The sequence below is a fragment of the Augochlora pura genome, chromosome 9 (genome assembly GCF_028453695.1).
Source record: "Augochlora pura isolate Apur16 chromosome 9, APUR_v2.2.1, whole genome shotgun sequence".
NCBI lineage: Eukaryota > Metazoa > Arthropoda > Insecta > Hymenoptera > Halictidae > Augochlora > Augochlora pura.
This window is the reverse complement of record NC_135780.1, coordinates 5728189-5747442: the sequence shown is the minus strand read 5'-3', so window position 1 is coordinate 5747442 and position 19254 is coordinate 5728189. Positions and strand designations below refer to the sequence as shown.

Sequence of the window (19254 nt, the reverse complement as noted above, 5' to 3'; positions counted from 1 at the left end):
TTAGATTCTGATAGTCGCGCGCTGCGTCTAACGGTATACCGGCCTGAACAAAGTAGATCCGTCGTGGCCTTTTCATCTCGCAGCGATGGACATCTAGGGTCAGTTTACCATTGACACGTATATAGCACTGGTGGCCGGCTCCCCAGAGAGAGAGCGAGAGAGAGAGAGAGACGGGGGGAACAGTTTAAAGCCAGTCAGTCGGATCCTGGCCTCGACAGAGACCCCAGACGTTATTTCCTGCTGGCCAATCGGCCGTTCATGTGAAATATTGATCGAGATGTCCTTTACCCTCCCCTCCCCCCTCTTGACTTTGTACATTTTCCAATGAAACGGATTTAGAGGCGCGTTTCCAGGGAACGTCTACCCTCGACGTGGCTAACGGGACACGTGTAATGACAGAGATCATCGTGTACTTTGAGCCGCGACGCGCTCGAAACCGTAAGCTTTTTACCATTTCGATCAGTAGAGGTATGTACCGCGGGATGCGAACGACACGAATTTTAGCGCGGGTTCGCTGACCTCCCACGTTTCTCAAGTGTTTCACCAATTACGACACCGTCGGCTACCGGCAACCGAGACTCCGGATACACCCGGGAAAGCGAATCCTCCGACGCGTACGACGACCAAGCGGAAACAGAAGACGGATCCCGGGACCGTTTCCAGCTATGGTTTCTCCTGGAAATTGTCAAATTTTAATTTGATTGAGTTCACGTTATTTAAACGCGTATTGCAACCTGTAATATTGTGTCGCGATATAGAGTCCATTCATAGGTTTAATTCAATTCGCGTAATCTCGTGGCTACGCAGAATATTCATTGAGTATAACTAATATTTATTATTATAATAAAATCGATCAATATTAATTTAATCTTCTGTTAAATGTTTACTTCGTTCGAAGGCAATAGTAGAGTAGTAATAATACGTTTGCAAAGAACATTTAAACAGAAGATTGAAAAGAGAGTATAGATTATTAAAGGGATTATGTAAAAAGGATATTTTGCTTGTTTCCCTTCTGGTTACATTAATTCGCATGTCGCAATAAAAATTGTGCTCAGTTATTAATTTCTATCTTTTAACAGTCAATTTTCAAATATTCGTCTCAATTTTAATGCCACCAGCATCTCAGCCGATTATTCTATATAATTTCTCAAAAAGACGGAACTACGCAATGCAACAGTGCGCAAACGCATTCTTAACTTTTAAATCGACCGCGCATCGCCGGGATAAATATTTCATCTGTCAACAATGGGGTTGAAACTTTTCGCGCGGTATCGTAAAACGACGATTTCCGAAGAAGGGTCGATCGGCGCGCGTCTTTCACGGCGCGGCTGCGGTCTTCGAGCTACTTGCCTCGCTCTCTCTCTCTCTCTCTCTCTCGACAAGGATCCCCTCTTCAAGTTTAATTCGATATTACGGCACAACGATCAAAGCTCTTAGCCCAAGTAATAGACGATTGTTCAAGAAGTCACGGGTTATATATATATATATATACCGGAAACTCAGTATCGCGGAGGATCCATGAACCGAGTCCCTCTTTGTTCCATCGCTACGGCAAGGAACATTTGTGTCCATACCGAATGGAAGCAAATCGAGAGAATTCTGCCAATTAAAAGTTTTCAGCACAAAGCACCGCCGCCGCCGACGCCGACGCCGCTCGAGAATTTCAATCACGAATTACGCTTCTGGTATCAAACAAGCCCGGGCCCCCGGGGAACTTAAAGTGCTACAAATATTTTCGATAGAAAATTTCCTTCCTCTTGTTCGACGGGAGGGGGGCAAAGAACATTCTCCGCCGCGGCGGAGGAATTTAATATAGAAAAAAAATCGAACGAAATCGTAGGCATTCTATCGGTGTTCAGATTATAGAAAAATAAAAAGAGCGCCGGATTTCGAAAAAAGGTCGAGCGACGTTTGAAGGTTCCGTCTGCGAGTCGATACGTTTAGATCGAACTTGTACGCGCTGTTGTTATTTTATACGAACGTTAATGGTTTCCGTATTAATTAACGCTTATCCGCAGAGAGTATTAACACTCATATTTTCGAAATGTTTGTAAAAGAACTAATAGATATTTAATCAGCTGTTTTCTGCTCGTTACGTGGCAAATCAGGATTTTTGAATAAATTAAAATAAATTATTATAGACATTCCTCGCTCGTAACGATCACGAAAATATTCTATAGATAAACAAAAGTGTTCAATTACAGATAAAAGTGAATCACAGTTTGGACATGAATACTGTAAATGGTGGAAGCTCGACCGGGTTCGTTCGCGCGAATAAAGCATGACGAATAATAAATAGCGACCGAAGGTTCGCCGAACGAATAATGAATCACTGGAATAACGGATAACCGGAATACTGAATAAATCGAACAGCAACTAACCAACTAATGATTAATTATATATTCGTTTCCTCTATTTAAATAGAATTTTCTTCGGAAACAATTGGCGACGATCGTTTGAAGAATCGCAAGCGGCCTTCGGTCTCGCATAATTAAGGTATAAACCCGGGGGACTCGAGAGAATTTCCCGTGAAAAGAGTCGCGGAAAAATTCAATGGCACTTTAACGAGCCTTGTGGGGTACGCCTCGCTACGCCGTAGCCGGGATTCGGCGGTATAAATAAATCAGGATCAACCGTAAGAGAAATCCTTTGGACGTCAGATAATTGTGACAAACGGCGGGCGGCCATAATCTCCGGAACACGTTCTCGAATTATCGACGCTCTGTGCGCCGTCGTTGGTCGGCGATAGAAAAAAAAAAGAAAGAAAGAAGAAATGGCAAAGTTTATCGGGGATACACGATCGCGGGGAGATTACAGAGGCGTGAAATTAATTATTTCACGATCCCGGGCGTTATCGTTCATGCTTACAGACATCTCGAAATGGATGTTATGTCCGCGGGCGTGTATTCTTATTCTCGCTGAGATTCGATCGCTCGCCGAGATACAGCCGGGCACAATCGACGCTAGAGAATGACTCGGCTCCCCCCCCTTTAAAACCAGCCTCCGCGATGAGTCCATACGCCGGGGATCACGTTGCAATAGCAGCATCGCCGTTCAGTTTCTACAAGCTGTTTCGCAAACGTGTAGTCCGTGCACCGTGATAGGAATTTCGCGGTCATAGATAATAAAATTATCGGGTAAACGGTTTCATTTTCCAACGAAAAGAGACGATCTGATAATATTATTACTATCATTGAAACTGTAATAAAAATCGAGAGGCATAAAATTAAAATATTAAAATAAATATTAAAATATGTACCTCTGTGTACCTTTCTTTTATTACAAACCGTGAAGATCGTTCCTCAGCTTCTTTCAAACCGTATTTCATTAAAACGGTATTCAATAACGCCATAGAATCCTCGTCGGATCAATTACGTCGTTTCATACTCGTTTCATAAACTGGTTGCGATCTCAAATAGAAAGCCAAGTAAGACGTAATCTCTTTGCCGTGTCCGTAACAGTAAAACATGATTCATAAATTATTTACCCGCCTCGGTAAATAAAATAATTATCTAACTGTTGATTATACGGCGGATTATACAAATACGAGCAATTCGGTCAGCGATGTTCAACTACGTTGAGCCGAGCAGGAGAGAAATTAGTGTCGCGGAGTTAAGAATGCAAGCGAATTTAATGAAACGCGATGTCGGGGCACACAGAGGGATGCGCGGCGGTGTTTCATTTGGAAGAACGGGGCTGAATTATTCTATAGGGGGCTTTGTGCCCGGGCTTATTGCTAACAGGTACGTTTCTGACTGGGGCAAAATACGCCGCAGCGGAGAAATCGATCTCGTGACGGGCTTGAGCCCCGGCATTGTTGCTGCGACGATGTCTCTGCCTCTCGCCCGTGTATGAACAATAACGACATAGTCCAACTAACAGCGACTCGACTGCTACCTTGCTTCGAAGCATAGACAACGGTAGGACGCGTCGAGCACGCATGATCGAATTGAATACAATTTTTATTAAATATCTGTCTTACTATTTTCAGCTATATTAAAATTATCAACGCACGAAATAAACGTTGACGTAGCTGCTGCATTTTAACGCAACCGCTGCAGACAATATTAACAATTTTAACAATTTTAATAATTTTTAATTTTCGCGTTTCTCCAGATTTTGTTAAGAATTATTAACACACGAAATAAACGTCAACACAGCTCCTGCATTTTAACGCAACCGCTGCAGACAATTTTACCAATTTCACCAATTTTTCCAATTTTTAATTTTCGCGTCTCTTCAGCTTTCGTCGGACGACTCCTCCGCCATCGTCGACGCGTCCGTTCGCGCTTAACATTTATCGCGATCCTTCCGCGAAACCTGTATCCGATAAAACCGCGTAATCGTGTTCGCGGATGCAACTCCGACGCGAGACGTTATCGATTATAAATTCTCTTCTAAAACCAGCGCGCCGTCGTTGTAATTTATTCTTGCTTTGAAACGTGTTCAACGATACAGAGAGAGCCAGCAGCCCCCCTATTGGCCGCATTCATTCTAGGCCGCAGCCTCGTGTACCATTGACAAGCTGCCGAAATAAATTCAATCGTTTTGCACGCGCACAATCGGCGCGTTGGGAAGAGTCGTCCGACCGGAATCCGACTCCGGACGAACGTAGAGAGATAGAATATCGTTCGCAGAAAGAGAGAGATAGAATATCGTTCGCAGAAAGAGAGAGAGATAGAATATCGTTCGCAAAGAGAGAGAAAGAGATAGAATATCGTTCGCAAAGAGAGAGAGAGAGAGAGAGATAGAATATCGTTCGCAGAAAGAGAGAGATAGAATATCGTTCGCAAAGAGAGAGAGGGAGAGAGAGGGCGAAGTCGGTGCTACCTTCTTAGAGTCCAATATACATGATCTATTACGTGTTCATGCATATCTCGTTAAACGCGAGCCGCTAATGACTCTTGAATTTATGCAAATCGCATGCATGTACGAAATTAATCTCGATAGGGACCGTTCTTAAAGCAAATACGAACGTGAAGTCCTCCATACCGGGGAAGTTGGTAATTAGAAGACGGTAGAGAGAGAGAGAGAGAGAGGGAGGTAGAGACGGTAGGAGAGGGGGGGACAAGGAAGAGGTAAGAGAGTACGATTACAGCGTTAGTGGCAATCGAATCGACGTTGTGATATATGTAGTACACCGGCGAAACAGATGTGCGAACACGGCTTATCCGCGGCTTGATATTCATAGAACAATCAGGACGTAATCAAGCGTAACATAATTATCGCCGGCGGCACGAATGAATCTTGGGCGAAAGGCGACGACGCGGAGTGCTATACGACGCCGCGGATCCTGCTCTCGGACAAGGGAGCCTCCAGCGAACCGACCGGGTTATCAACGGAGTTGAAAGCCCTGGATATGCGCCGCCTGCCTTCTCTCTCTCCCTCTCTCTCTCTCTCTCTCTCTTTCTCTCCCGAACCAATTTTTCCCGTTTCTGCGATGGAAATTAATGTCTCGAGAAAACACAGTCGGATTAATGATTAACAATTACAGCGACTTTTTGCCGGGCCCTGTGTGCGATATTAACGAGAGCCGCTACGCGGAGTGTAGATAACCGATGATTAATAGCCGCCGCGCGTCAACCCATTACGTGTCACTCGATTCAATTACGTGTGTCCGCGTTTATCTGTATCGAATCAATTCCATGCACGGCGACGCGCGATTTAAAACTACGACGTTCAGCGGCGAAAGATCTAATTCCTAGGGAAAACAAGGGAACGACGTCTTCTCGGACGTCGAATGTACCCAGGAGTTTAATTTCTGGTTTGACGTCTTAAACACGTCATCCGCTCCTAGGGGAAAAAGTGAATGACGTGTCTCGGACGTCAAATGTACCCAAGGGATTGAATCAGTGGAAGATCTTGAAAATTGACGATGAAATTGAATTTCTATATTTCGATCTCTATTTCTCGTTTTACACGTCAGATTGAAAATTAACGTTTCGCGAATGTTTCTCTCGCGACAACGTTGCAAATAATAGCTTAAGGAAAGTCTCTTGAGTCGCGCGGCTTAGATAATTGTTCTCTCGGAGCACTCGAACGGAAATGCGGCTAATTGGAAGATAATAATATCGCCGAAAGCGCGTTTAGAGTAGCAGAGAAATTAGATATCGCGCTATGCTACTTAGCTATTTATTAATCAAGTTCTGTTACATCCGTGACTTCATTTGCGTTCGCGTAGACGGGCGAACGATGTCGTCTTCCCCCGTCTCTCTCTCTCTCTTTCTCTCTCTCTCTCTCTCTGTGTGTGTGTGTGTGTGCAACAACTTGGCAGTTGCGCGCGGCAGCCACGAGAGCCAGTTACTCCAATTACCGACTTCATTACTTTGCGCGGTAACGCGCGAGTACATTGAGGGTATTCGAGCGACCGATCATTCAGAACCTCTCGCCCCAACGTCGAGTGACTCTTAAATATCGTCGAGTTAATTTCTCGTTCTTTTCTTTCCTATATTTCCTTCTCCGCCGTGTTATCCGAAATATTCGAAGTCGATGATTTTTCTCAAAACATTTAAAGGTCAGCAGATTCGCCGAGAATTTTCTTTTTTTTTTAATTATTTTTGTAAAGTCAGATGAACGGAGCGAAACACTTTTAATTTTAATTTGCTTGTTGTTTGAAATCATACCTCTTCATATTTGTTCATAAAAGCGTAAAATCTGCAGCTTAATTTCACGCGGCATTGTTTGGAATATTATTTTAAATAATATGCTATTTCATCACATGCTTTGAAATATTATTTGAGATAATAATAAAATAATATTTCAAATAATGTCGATTTATTTTCCAATTGTTCTTATTAATATTTCACACATCGTGCTATTATTTTCTAATTATTTCAATTATATACGAAACGATTGTAAAAATAAATTTCACGTTCGGTACTATTTTATATAACCATTTGCTTTGACTTAATTGTTATAGAGCGGTCTGAAATAACGTGTTTCGAACAGTTGTTCTTCGTTCTTTCTTTTTTCGGATCAAATTCGCCCGGGTCCGCTGTAATGATCGGCTAATGGGCCAGCAACGAATCTATTACACCGCGCCGCGTCGTAGCTCCCTGAACTTCATTTTCAATAACTTTCGCTTTAAAGTATTAATTATTCCGCGACCCAGTTTCATCGCCAGACGCTTAACAAGATGGCGGCTTAATGGCGGAACCGTAGGCAGACAGAAATGTTTGATAATTCTCTTTCGAGGGGCGGGTTTCGAAAAACATTATAAACGAGCGGGGGGCTTTGAAAATTGTTTGCCAAAGTTTTTATATAATACTTTATTAGTTCGCAATTAGATTAACATCGCGTATCTTTTTAAAATTATCAATGTTTATATACGCAGTCCGCGAGTATTGCATTTTATTAACTCACCCGCAAAAAGTTCGTGGAATTTTCAAACACCTGAAGCAATAAGTAGAATTTGCTATATTTTCTTCTTTTCTCGTGTATAAAAATTAATTTCGCCTTCTACGATGCGTAATTTAAATTTAATTAAATTAAATTTAAAAAAGAACGAATAGCCGTTAAATGAAGAAATAATTGCGAAGCCGATGGCGTTAGTTGAGGGAGAAGTTTCATCGAAATTCGCCGGATCAATTAGAACAAAATCGTTTATAATGAGTAAAACGAGCGGGGGAGAGGATCAAAGGTCGAGCACCGATTTGATAATCGCGATTCCAGAATCAACTTTGTCTGGTTTCGAGGGAAACGAAAGGAAAAGCCGGGCATTAGAGAATATAAAAACGTTTAAAGGTACGGGATGACATTGCAGATGATTGCATCGAGCCGCCTTTGTGTTCCGCCCTCGTGAACGAGCTAGCAGTTATGCAACTCGACGATATTGCATCGTATACATGGGAATGGCGAATGCAATCGGGGGGATCAAAATGGCGGGGCAAACGTGAGAGCCGCGCACATGCGTGCGTCAAAAGAATTCTCTTTGTTTTTTTTGCTTTTTGGTTTCGCTCTTTTTTCAGCGTGAAAAAAAGGAAAAAAGAGAGGTTACAATTTGAAATAATGCGAAAGCATTGTAGCCGCGCGAACCGTCATTTCGCTCCGTTAAATTCCAGGTGTTATTACCGTACGGGGAGAATCGTTTAATTTTATTTTTATCAGACGGCCTGTAAGTAATTCGAACGTGGCGATAATCTGTTTCCAATTCGAATGTTTAGGTGCAGTTTAACCCTTCGCAGTCGAAGCAATTTTAACTGGAAATCAAAAATATTTCTTCAGATTTACAGTAGTCCTATTTTATATATTTGAATATTTTAGAGCTTATTATATGTTATAATTTCGAATTTTGTGACTCGCAGTTAACAGCTCTTCAACAATTTTCTAAATACGAGCGAATTTGATAAAAATGATCTCGGAACGTGGCATTATCATTTCTAGCGGCGCCTCGGATACCCAAACGAAGTGCTTCATTTCTAAAACCACGCTCCATCTGTTCCATTCGTTGAACGAGATTTTCCCAGCAGACTCGCAATTTTCTCGCGCGAATTTCCCCGGCAAGTTCCTCGGCGCTTCTTTCGGTAAAAATTGCCTCGGCACTCGGAACGAGTCGTTCGGCATACAGTGCGACCGCGGGTAAGGTGATGAATTGTTGATAGGACAAATGGACCGCGTAAAGTGACTTCGCGATCTCTCCTTAGGTCCGTAGCAAGCGATCCTTTTGTGCGAGGGAAAAATCACCGAAATTGCTTTTCGCGTCCGTCGATCGCAGGGGCCGCGGTTTTGCTCGGGGTTCCGCGGCGGCTTCTTGCTAAACTTCTCTCGATTCGGCCTTCTTTGACGCTCCCGCCCGCAGAACCTAACCGGAGGGGTTCAGGTTGGATCCTCGCCGACCCTGTTCCGCCGACTCTCCCGTCCATCGATTCCCAAAAGGCTGTTCCGTTTCGAAGTTCTCGCCGTTCTTACGAGCGTCGCCGCTCTATTTGTTCCGTCGACAGGCGCGGCGGAGGCGATAGACGTGATATAACGAACTCGTAAAAATAATCCCGCGGGGAACGGTTCCATTTATGGGGCGGGACCCGCGTAATCCTCGCGTTACATTCGGTCGGAACTCTCGTTTTTATGGTAAGAGCAACTGCTGGAACGATGGTCTCCGTTGGAAGCGTGTTGCGCGGCTGGGCGGAAAAAATGCCGCGTTCTGCGATTTAAGTGTCGCGCGAACAACGTGGAACGTAGGGAACAATTTTTATTAAACACCGACGAAAGATACTCCGGATAAAAATTTTATCTGAAATAAATTAATAAAATATTTATTTACTTTGGATAAAAATAGTATATAGAAATTATTAAAAAATTATTTTCGGTGGTAATGCTATCGAAACACAATTATCGCTAATTTGATATTAATAATAGTTACTAAAAGAAATATTTGTAGAATAAAGTTTCTATTAAACTATTTTCGGAGCAGCTGCTTCGTATTAAAATTTCATCGTCATTGGATTTGATACATTTACAAGAAAGTTATGTTACTATTAATTATATAATAATAACTAGTAATAATATTATAATTGAGTCAGGATATGCATAATTTAGAAAATGTCGAAAGGATTCAAGGATCGCATTATTTCCAACTCACTAAAATGATTAAAAATAGAAAGAAATGTCTACTTGACTCGCGTTTGTTGCAATCGACGATAATTTTCGTGTTCCATAAATATCATCATTTCAATACGGCTTCCCATCGGATCTTTTAATTTCTGCTTAATGGAACATGTATCCTCTGAAATGATAAAGCGGCGAAAGGGAGCCGACCGCATATTAAGCAAATCATTCACCGCGGCACCCTTTGCGAGCAGTCATTTTCTAGGATTACCGGCTGGCATGGCGCGCGTGCGAGAGGGGCGACCTCCCCAAGGATGTGGGGTCGCTATTGACGAGACCATCACGAGATAGCCCGGGGGGCTTCTCGCACACCTAACAGACCCCGTCCATTGCTGTCAACTATCTTCTGGGTTATGACGTGTCAATCGTTATTGAACATCGGAGCCAAACGCCAGAACCATTTACCCGGAATGTGCGGCAGCCATGGAATGACTTCCGAGGGTTGCCGTCCGGAACTTAATCCACCGAAACGCGTCGCTTTTGGAAAATCCTTCGATTGCCGGTAACTGGTTCGAAGCCTCGATAATTGCTTTGAACTTAAGCTTCAATCTATATTTGAACACTTTCATAAATTTGAACACTAAATTTCAGTGCGTTACTTTTATATATGCATGTTAATGTATATATAAAAGTGTCGACTGCCACGGTAGATTTAAAATTGGAAAGTTAACCCTTTGCACTCGAAACCATTTTATCTAAAAATATGAAATAATTCTCCTGGCTCATAGTATTTCTACTCTATACAATAGAGCGCACCTTTACCCCTACGAAATTGATTCTTGCGATTTATAGCAACAACTTCACTACTCGACAATTTTTTTAAATTTCAACTTTATTATTATAAAAGTTATTCTCGAACGCAATAGAATAATTTTAGTGGTGCCTTAGAGAATCACCGTTCGAGTGCAAAGGATGAAGTTGTAAGACGTCGATGCCTTTTTTTAATATTCATACAAAACCTTAAACAAAACAAATATCGTGCATTTACAACATTTACCAGGACCGTCCGTGTCGTAAAGAATATCAGCGTCGGGCACTAACACACGCGTAATTGTTCGACGAGTTTCGCGAGCAGGGCAACCTCCCCGTGGCCGCAGATGTTTCAGGTATGGTTGATCCATTCCGTGGTAAATTTACTTGCCAGTTAAGAACGTTGCCGGGGCAAACGGTACGCGCGGGGATGTACTCAACCGAAATACATTGTGTTTGGTCCGTAACTGTGGTCCTTAACTGCTAGATAAATTTGCCGCGAAGTGGATCAAACGGACATTCGTTTGGCCGCCTCTTAAGTCCCTGTAATTCCATAGTCGAGCGTTAAGTAAATTCAGGTTAAGTGCCGCGATTCGCCGCGGTTACGATCAAAATAAATAACTGGCTGGTTCGCTTGCCGAGCCGGAAGAAAAAGGTAAAATCGACTCTGAGGCACCACTATGTTCTGTCGCCTCTTGAAATAATTTTTATGTCAACAAAGTGTTGGAAAAATTGTGGTAAATGAAACTGTTGGTATGAATCGCGAGAATAAAATTGTTATAATGCATTTTGTCGCTTAAAATGGAAATATTGTACATCAGAAAAATGATTTCAGATTCACGGTAAAAATGGCTGAGGGAGCAAAGGGTTAACTCATTCAACGCGCCCTTCCTGGATCATTGCAGCGTTGCGACGATCACTCGAGGGTCCGCGTTTCATTGAAACGCAGGAAATTAGAATTCACCGTTCCACGTTGAAATTCGAGCGGCGGCGCGACTCCACGGCTCAAGTTGAAATCCAAGACTTTGCGGAAATTCGTGGCGCGCCGCGCGTCGCCGCGTAGCGTAATTACGAAACTAATTGGCCCGATGGTATCGGCGTATAATTAGTGTGCCACTGTCGCGGCGAAATGACAGAAGACATTACCGGGCGCGCCGAGACTCATTGGAATGTGGCATCGGATCGGGGGAGGACCGCTGCTACGTGCCATCGCGTTCCAATTATTGTCGTCTGATTCCGTTAGAGGGTAACTACGGGGTATCGCGGTGCGCGCGTGGCGAAATCACAAAGGTTTCGCGCGTTCTCCCGGCGGAGGTCGGAGACACGAGAAGCGGGAGAGACGCGCGAATAACGATCCCGTTTCGGCTCCGGTAATCACGCGGATTCGGTGGGGAAACTGCGCGAAACGCGAACCGACGCGCGACGATCGATGATCCGAAATCGGCGAAACGTGGTCGAAATCTCGGGACGATTCTCTTCGTTTAATCGAACGTTTCTGTTTCGCTGTTTTCATGGTCGACGACTACAAATCGAAAGTTAACGTTCCGAGATAGTAAATTACCGATCAAATATAGCAAACTGGTATTTTAAAAAAATTATTCGATTTTCGTAAAGATTATAGTAATATAGAATAGTAAAAATATTCGAATGATTTCAGAACGGCTCTTACATTAGTTTCAATTAATTATAATTATTATATCAACCCCTTGCACTGCGACTCCTTTCATACTGCGTTGATTAGTGCTTAATTGTTTTTAATATTTTGTCAGTCATTTCTCCGAGCTCCTAACAATGTTTCTATACTGTACTATACTATACTATACTGTACTGTACTATACTATACTGTACTATACTGTACTATACTATACTGTACTGTACTATACTGTACTATACTATACTGTACTATACTGTACTATACTATACTGTACTATACTATACTATACCGCGTCGATTCAATCTTGCTTCGAATAAAATACATAATATTTACCACTGAGATTTCCGCGGTTTCGTCCAAGTATTAGCGTTTTGGCAGCCGCCGCCCGAAAAGAATGATTTCCAAGACGGTGATCGAGATCGAAATGAAAAGCGCTCGCGGCATTGCCCTAAGTATCCTATCGCGAGCCTATTCAATATTCACGTGCGATCGGTTGCGGAGAAACGAGGCGGCGCGGCGCGGCGCGGGATAACCAGACGATAGAAGAACGGAAACAGGAATCAAGAACGTCGACCGCTATCGGTAACGAATCAAACCGTTCGCCACGGTAATAAAATACGGATTCGATTTTTCGCCGCGTAGAGCCAGCGGTAATAAAACGTAAAACGTAATTCACGGTTGGAAAGGAACTAGAGAGAGAGAGAGAGGTGGAACTATCGCGGCTTCCCCGAAATCGGTCCGCGCGGGCACCGCGAGTAGCATGCCGCGCGCATAATGGCACGCTCCACGATCCGGTCAGAAGATTGCGTGCCGCGAAGGCTCCCCGCACGATAATCATCTGGATATTGCTCCTCTCTGCGTACGTTGCATCCGAATAGCCGCGGTACCATCGGCCAATACGCGGGGATCAGATAATTGGCATTCAGTCGGAGCGCGCAGGCCGTACGCGATGCAATGGCCCGAACCTATCGGCTCCGATCTCTCTTTGGAAAGTGACTAGCCGTGGGCCGGCGGACGACAAACGTAAAGGGGCTGCTGCTGCTGCTACGGCGCGGCGGTGTACGCGCCGGTTTCGTTTCACCGTGCCCGGGATATCGGCCGAGATAAGGCAACCCCTGCGCCTCTTTCTCGGCGCTCTCAGCCACTTTTGATATTGTTTCTTCGCTGTCCTTTGTGCCACGGCGCGCAACAATTTTAATCGACGTGTAACGCCGCGTTTTTTCCCAACCGCGGGATCGGCCGGAACGCGGCCGACGAGTCATCGTGAATAGGGGAAATTTAATGAATCGAAACCGACGCGTACGGAGACCTCTTTCTCGTACGAGCGCCGCTCCGATGATCGAAACAATTCGACGGCGAGATCCACGCGGATCCTTGGGAACCGATCTCTCGTACACGCGTTTCGTACAATGCCGTAGCGACGGGGACGCCTGCTTGCTTCTATTCACAATTTATTAACCCCTTGCACTATAATAACGAGTCAGACAAGATCTATTGAATATGAATATTATTAATTTCTTCTGAATTGAAATCGAATTGAATTCATCTGTTATCAAAGTCTAGAAACGGAAGGAAATAAAGACAATAGAAGAAACAAAAATTATCTGGTCCTATTACGAACAGTATTAAGGACCAATCAGTGCTAATCAACGCGGCATAAAAGCAGTAATAGTGCAAGGGGTTAATACAACACTCTACAGATATAAAGACGCTTTCAATTTCGTTTGAATTGCTTTAGTTCGTTGCGAGTTTAAAGACGAAGTTGTTAAATTATGTGCAATTTTAATAGTCCAACGCTGCACCGAATATTAATGGACAATTTCGAATGCTGATCTAGTAGAAATTAAAAGAATAAAGGCACTCGCCGATTTAATTGCACCTTTTACAAAATATAAAATAAAATGTTTCCGACCTCTTCATTTTATCAATATTTAATTCCTCTTTTTTGAAACTATTTTAAAACTGCCAAAATTATTTAGTTCTATGACATATTAACATTGCCAAAATCATTTAGTTCGATGACATATGAACATTGCCAAAATCATTTAGTTCTACCACATATTAGCATTATTAATTTTCCTGCCGATAAATTTCACAGATTTAAAAATAACGAATAAATAAAATAAATAAAGCTACTACCGCAAAGTTTAAACACAAGCGTCTCGATTTATGCATTCGCCGCTACAAAACCGTGTCGCACACGCGGCAAGTACGCGAGCGTATTTTAACCAAGGAACACGGACACCGCGGGATTGAATCTTTTTTGCTTTCCGAATGAATTCATTCATCAAACCGCGAGTCGGGCGGTTGGGTAAAAAAAAAGAGAAACTCCAATAGCCGAAAGGGTGACAAGTTACTCGATGGTTTTGCAAAATGGTCCGCCGGTACGCGGGCACAAACGTAAATCACACGCGGAAGTTGCCACGCGACCGAACAACTTCGCAGGACGCAATTCCACCGCAAATAATTTGTGGTGCATCTTGTCTTTGATTTAGCGCCAGAAGAGGGGGGAGGGGGGCAGCGCACACGACGGCGTAGCATTGTCAACGGGAGAAATTTAATACCGACCGTTGAAACACTAATTATCACGGGGCTAACTGTAACAAGCAACTTGCCGGCACTCTAATGATCTATGAAATGATTTACACGGCGTCATTATAACTAGCTTCTGTCGAAAATTATAGCCGCGCGGCATAATAAAGGAAACACCGTGCGGAAACGAACGGCCTTTAAGCACCCTTTGCATCAACGACCGACGACAGCATTGCGACGCATTGAAACGATTAACATACTGAGATCAACCCTTTGCAGTCGGAGCGATTTTAAATGGAAATCCAAGATATTTGTTTAGATTTATAGCGTTCCGATTTTATACAATTCTGAGCATTTTATATATTATGGAATTGCATTTTGTGCAACAGTCAACAGCTCCAAACAATTTTCTAAATATAAAGAAATATGATAGGAAATTATTTTGAAACATTTTTAGCGGCGCCTTAGAGTCGCCACTCGGCAAAGGGTTAATAATCTCCCGGACTCATCGCACAAAGTTGCATCGAAATCCCAGCGGCCACCGAACACTAGCAACTACTTGTTAACGCTTTAAAAATCAATACAATATTTTTATTTATTAATTACTGTCACTATAACTACGAAAGAAACTAATTATTATTATTGTTACTTATATCATCCTTTTGGTGGAAATTATTTCTTCGATTCTATCTTGTTTACGCTTTAAAAATTACTGTAACTTGTTTAACTAAATTACTTTACTACTTGTTAACGCTTTAAAAATCAATATAGTATTTTTATTAATTATTGTCAGTATAAATATGAAAGAAACATATTATTATTATTATAACTTATATCATCCTTTTGGTGGAAATTATTTCTTCGATTCTATCTTGTTAACGCTTAAAAAACAATATAATATTTTTATTAATTATTGTCATTTTAACTATGAAAGAAACTTATTATTATTATTACAACTTACATCATCCTTTCGGTGGAAATTATTCGATTCCATCTCGTCAAAATATCTTTTCAACGCATTGAACATCTATCTAAGCGTGTACCACCAGCGGTACACGTGGCACACGGAACGTGCTAACTGTACAACCCCGTGCAAAAAGCACCCCCGGACAAAAAACATTTCCAGTTAGAACATTCGACCCCGAACCCATCGAAACCGATCCAATCAACCGGGGTAGATGTGCCCGGCACGCTTTCCGCTGTAACAAACGCTCTCGAGGTAGTATCGGTCCCTCTCGTTGGTGGTGGTTCGTCACGGGATACTTTCACTGGCTCGTTCCCTCGGAAACATATCGCCTTGACAACCATCGAATGGATAGCCGAACGGTGCTCGGATCCGCGCGCAGGCCATCGACAGCTCTGTTTAGCTCGTAGACCGCACACGGGCCAAGAGAGACCCTGTCATAAATCCTCGGCGGTGAGCGGGGCTAGGCCGCGGCGTCCTCCTCCTTCGACTCCACTTAAAATACGTTGACGCTAACATCTAGCTTCCCCGCAGGCATTTACCTAGATTTTCTGAGCGCTGTATACCCGGGGAGTAACCAGGGGTCTCGCTCTCCAGGCAGTAGCAGTAGTAGTAGTAGTACTGGGTAATGGCCGGCGAGCGTCAACTCGTAGTTTAAGTGGCCGGTATGGCGAGATATACCCCCGGCTTTCCTGGACGCGGCTTCGTTTTAAGCTGGCCGCGCGCGCGTATCGGGGATGCGGCGGCGGTTGTAAAGCTCGCCGTGGCAGCGATCGCCGGGCGAAACGAGTAGCGCGAGAGAGCAGAGAAGCAGGGCGAGAGAGGCGAGTAGCAGGGCGAGAGAGAGAGAGAGAGAGAGAGAGAGAGCTGGTTTGTGTAGCTCTCTGTAGCAAGGCTACTGTTGCCGGTATTGCCTGCTAGGCTCTCTCGGATCGGCTCGGCTCCGCTCGTCACGGACTCTCTCTCTCTCTCTCTCTGCAACCATTTCTCTAGAGGGAGAGCCGGGTTCCTCGCAAGCCGGCGGAGCGGGGACCCACGGTGAGGCCGGTTGGCACACCGGAATTAAGTTGTCGGGGGAGATAGAAACTGAGCTGGCCATGTTATCGCGACACGCGGATCGTGGCATGCGCCCACCTGCGCCAGCGCCAGCGACGGACATGCATTAGCCTGCGCGCCGGCCAGCAGCGTCGCGTCTCCCTGCAGCCACCGATCTACGCCGGCCATCGACGCGCCGCGCTTCACGGAACGTGTTCCCTTGTAAATCGAACGGTTATCGAGGAGAGATACTCGGCTGAGATTTCTTTCCACGGTCTCTCCCTCCCTCCCTTCCCTCTCCTCCCTTGCGTCCCGCGATACGCCTTCGCGTGAATTTCGTTGGCAAATAAGGAATGCTCCCGCGCATGCTTACCTGTTTGCTCTCGGTTGCTTGCTTGCTTGCTTGCTTGCTCTGCGGAGATCCACGGACCTCTGTCGCGACTACCGAACTCCTTTCTATGCCTGCACGCCTCTGATGATCTCCAGGGAATTTGTAATTTACTTGGTGAATGTATCGGGATACCCGCAGCCCGCCTCGTTCGCGGTTTCTTTGTACCAGCCACCGTGAACCGATCCTTCGCGAATGGTTAATACGGGCTCGACCTTACCCAAGGCTGCTTGCCGCGGCGCGATTTCGCCGGCGATCGATTCCACCGATTTCCTTCGATACCGTTCGGTCGCGGTTTGTCGGATTAACCCCTGGCACCGTGGTAACTCGGACTCGTGGTACAGATCTCGTGCAAGATAAATATGAATATCATTAATTTCTTCTGTTAATGATAAATCATTTGGTCTATTGGTTTCTATCCCCTTCTTATTAGGGAATAAGTTCGTAGCGTTTTTATACGCACGAAAATTTATTTTCTTAAATAGAATGGAAATGCCAGGAGCCAGAAAAATTATTTCAAATTTACGATTGAAATCGCTCCGAGTGCAAAGGGTTAATTATATTTAGAAATTAAATAATTGAAAATTAAAAAGAAGAAAGTTATTCTGGTTTCGCATCATTCAATCCATCATTATGCTACTCCATAGCAATAAATAAACGGTATATTTTCCCTGAAATCTCGTACCAGGAATAAAAGTATAAAGATTTCTAAAACTGTTCCAACATTCGCACCTTCTACATGGAATTATACTTGCAGAACAGAAAGCCGGTTCCATATTCCAGGCTTATGTTTATTTCCCCATCTTTTGCATCTGTTTTATCGGGACTCGCTTCGAGTGTCCACCTCCCGCGCAGTGTTTCCGCGTCTATCGATTTGCATAGCTAATTAAATCGCAAGAACTCGATCGCTGCCCCGTGTCGCGACTCCGTATCTTAATTGTTTCGCGTCGAGTCGCGCGAAAATTGTTGCAATCGAAGACGTATCGTAAAATCGAACGTTCGAACGTGTTCGATAAGAACGCGAAAGGTATTCGATGAAATGTAGCAAAGCTCGATTTGCCGTTAATTGAAGTGGAAGAGAACGTCGCATAGATTTGTATAGTTATCGAAAGTTATGGAAAAAACGATGTTTCGTATGCTGACATTGGTTAATAAAATTATATACGTATATAGTCGCGTGGGGAGTTAAACGACACGGTATGCAGACGAGGTTATTAAAAACAAAAGGTCGGAGACGGGGAGATTAATTTTCCCCGGTGAAACAACGTTACGTAACTTGATACCGTTTCGAATAAATCATTTATACGGTTCGCGGGTGGTGATCAATTACCCATTCGAAGGTATGTGGGGACACCGGGAGTCACTATTTCCTCGAACGTTACCACGTAGTCAGCAGCGCTGAAGTGGCTTTGCTATCCTGTGGCGAAAGAAGAAGGGCGGCCCCGGAGGTACATAGTAGGAGCACGGTAGTAGGAACTATCGATCCGATTTCATTTCTTCTTAGCCGGGTCTCTCTCTCTCTCTCTCTGTGTGTGCGGATCCGTGCAGGTACATGTTCGCCCCGTTTGAGCTTTTAATGGCCAGATACGAGGTAGCTAGCTTACGCAATTAAACTGAGACCTTTAACGAGTTTCCACCCCTCTGCGTACCTCGAGTTAAGTGAATTAAATCCGCTGGTAGCTATATGACCGCGGATTGCGGCCTTTTGTCGATGCCTCGAGTGGACAACGAAAGATAGGTATCCACGCCGATCGGCTAATTTCATTTGCCACTCAAACCCACAAGTATTTCGGATACTTTTCGGCTCGCCGCTGTGTCGGTAGCTGCGCGCCAAGTGGAAATATAATATATGAACACAGCGGTGAAAAGCCCAGACGGACAATATTGCTAGAATAAGCAGTCGATCATTATTCTAACCGCTACCCTTGGATCGAAGAGATGATCTTGGTTACTGAGAGGGTTTTCGTTGTACTACGATCTCTGTAGTGACTTGCTTTAGCGTTCCTGTTATTAATAATAACAATAATAGACGCCGTAATAGAATGCAATATCGAACGGGAATATTAACCCTCTTAGTACCAGCCAAAAGAGCCTGTATCTAAGCGAAATGTTTAAAACTCGTTTGAATAAAAAAATCCCAGGTCGTTTTACGGGAATGTACCTTCCGGCATCGTAAAGTAGACACTTTCAGCTTCAATTTAAGCTACTTGCGGTTCAAATTGCTCCACGGGAAAGTTGTTGGAAACCCGCCCTAAGGTCAAAAATGGGCATCGGGCGGCCGAATAACCCGGCTCGGTGGCTTTGAAAAATCATAAAAAAATCCCAGGT

At 43.9% G+C, this 19254-nt stretch overlaps 1 protein-coding gene across 2 annotated transcripts in view; it reads left to right on the top strand.

Moving 5' to 3' along the window:
* Positions 1–19254, top strand: part of LOC144474819 (uncharacterized) — a 292010-nt gene that overhangs the window by 222645 nt on the left and 50111 nt on the right. The window contains exon 1 of one of the 2 annotated variants that reach the window (XM_078190138.1): positions 10015–10105. The exons of the other annotated variant lie outside the window; for it this stretch is intronic. Within the exon in view, the coding sequence (XP_078046264.1) occupies positions 10032–10105 (74 nt within the window). The 5' untranslated portion in view covers positions 10015–10031. Of the gene's footprint in view, positions 1–10014; positions 10106–19254 lie in introns of those variants that run through there. 2 annotated transcript variants of the gene reach the window in all.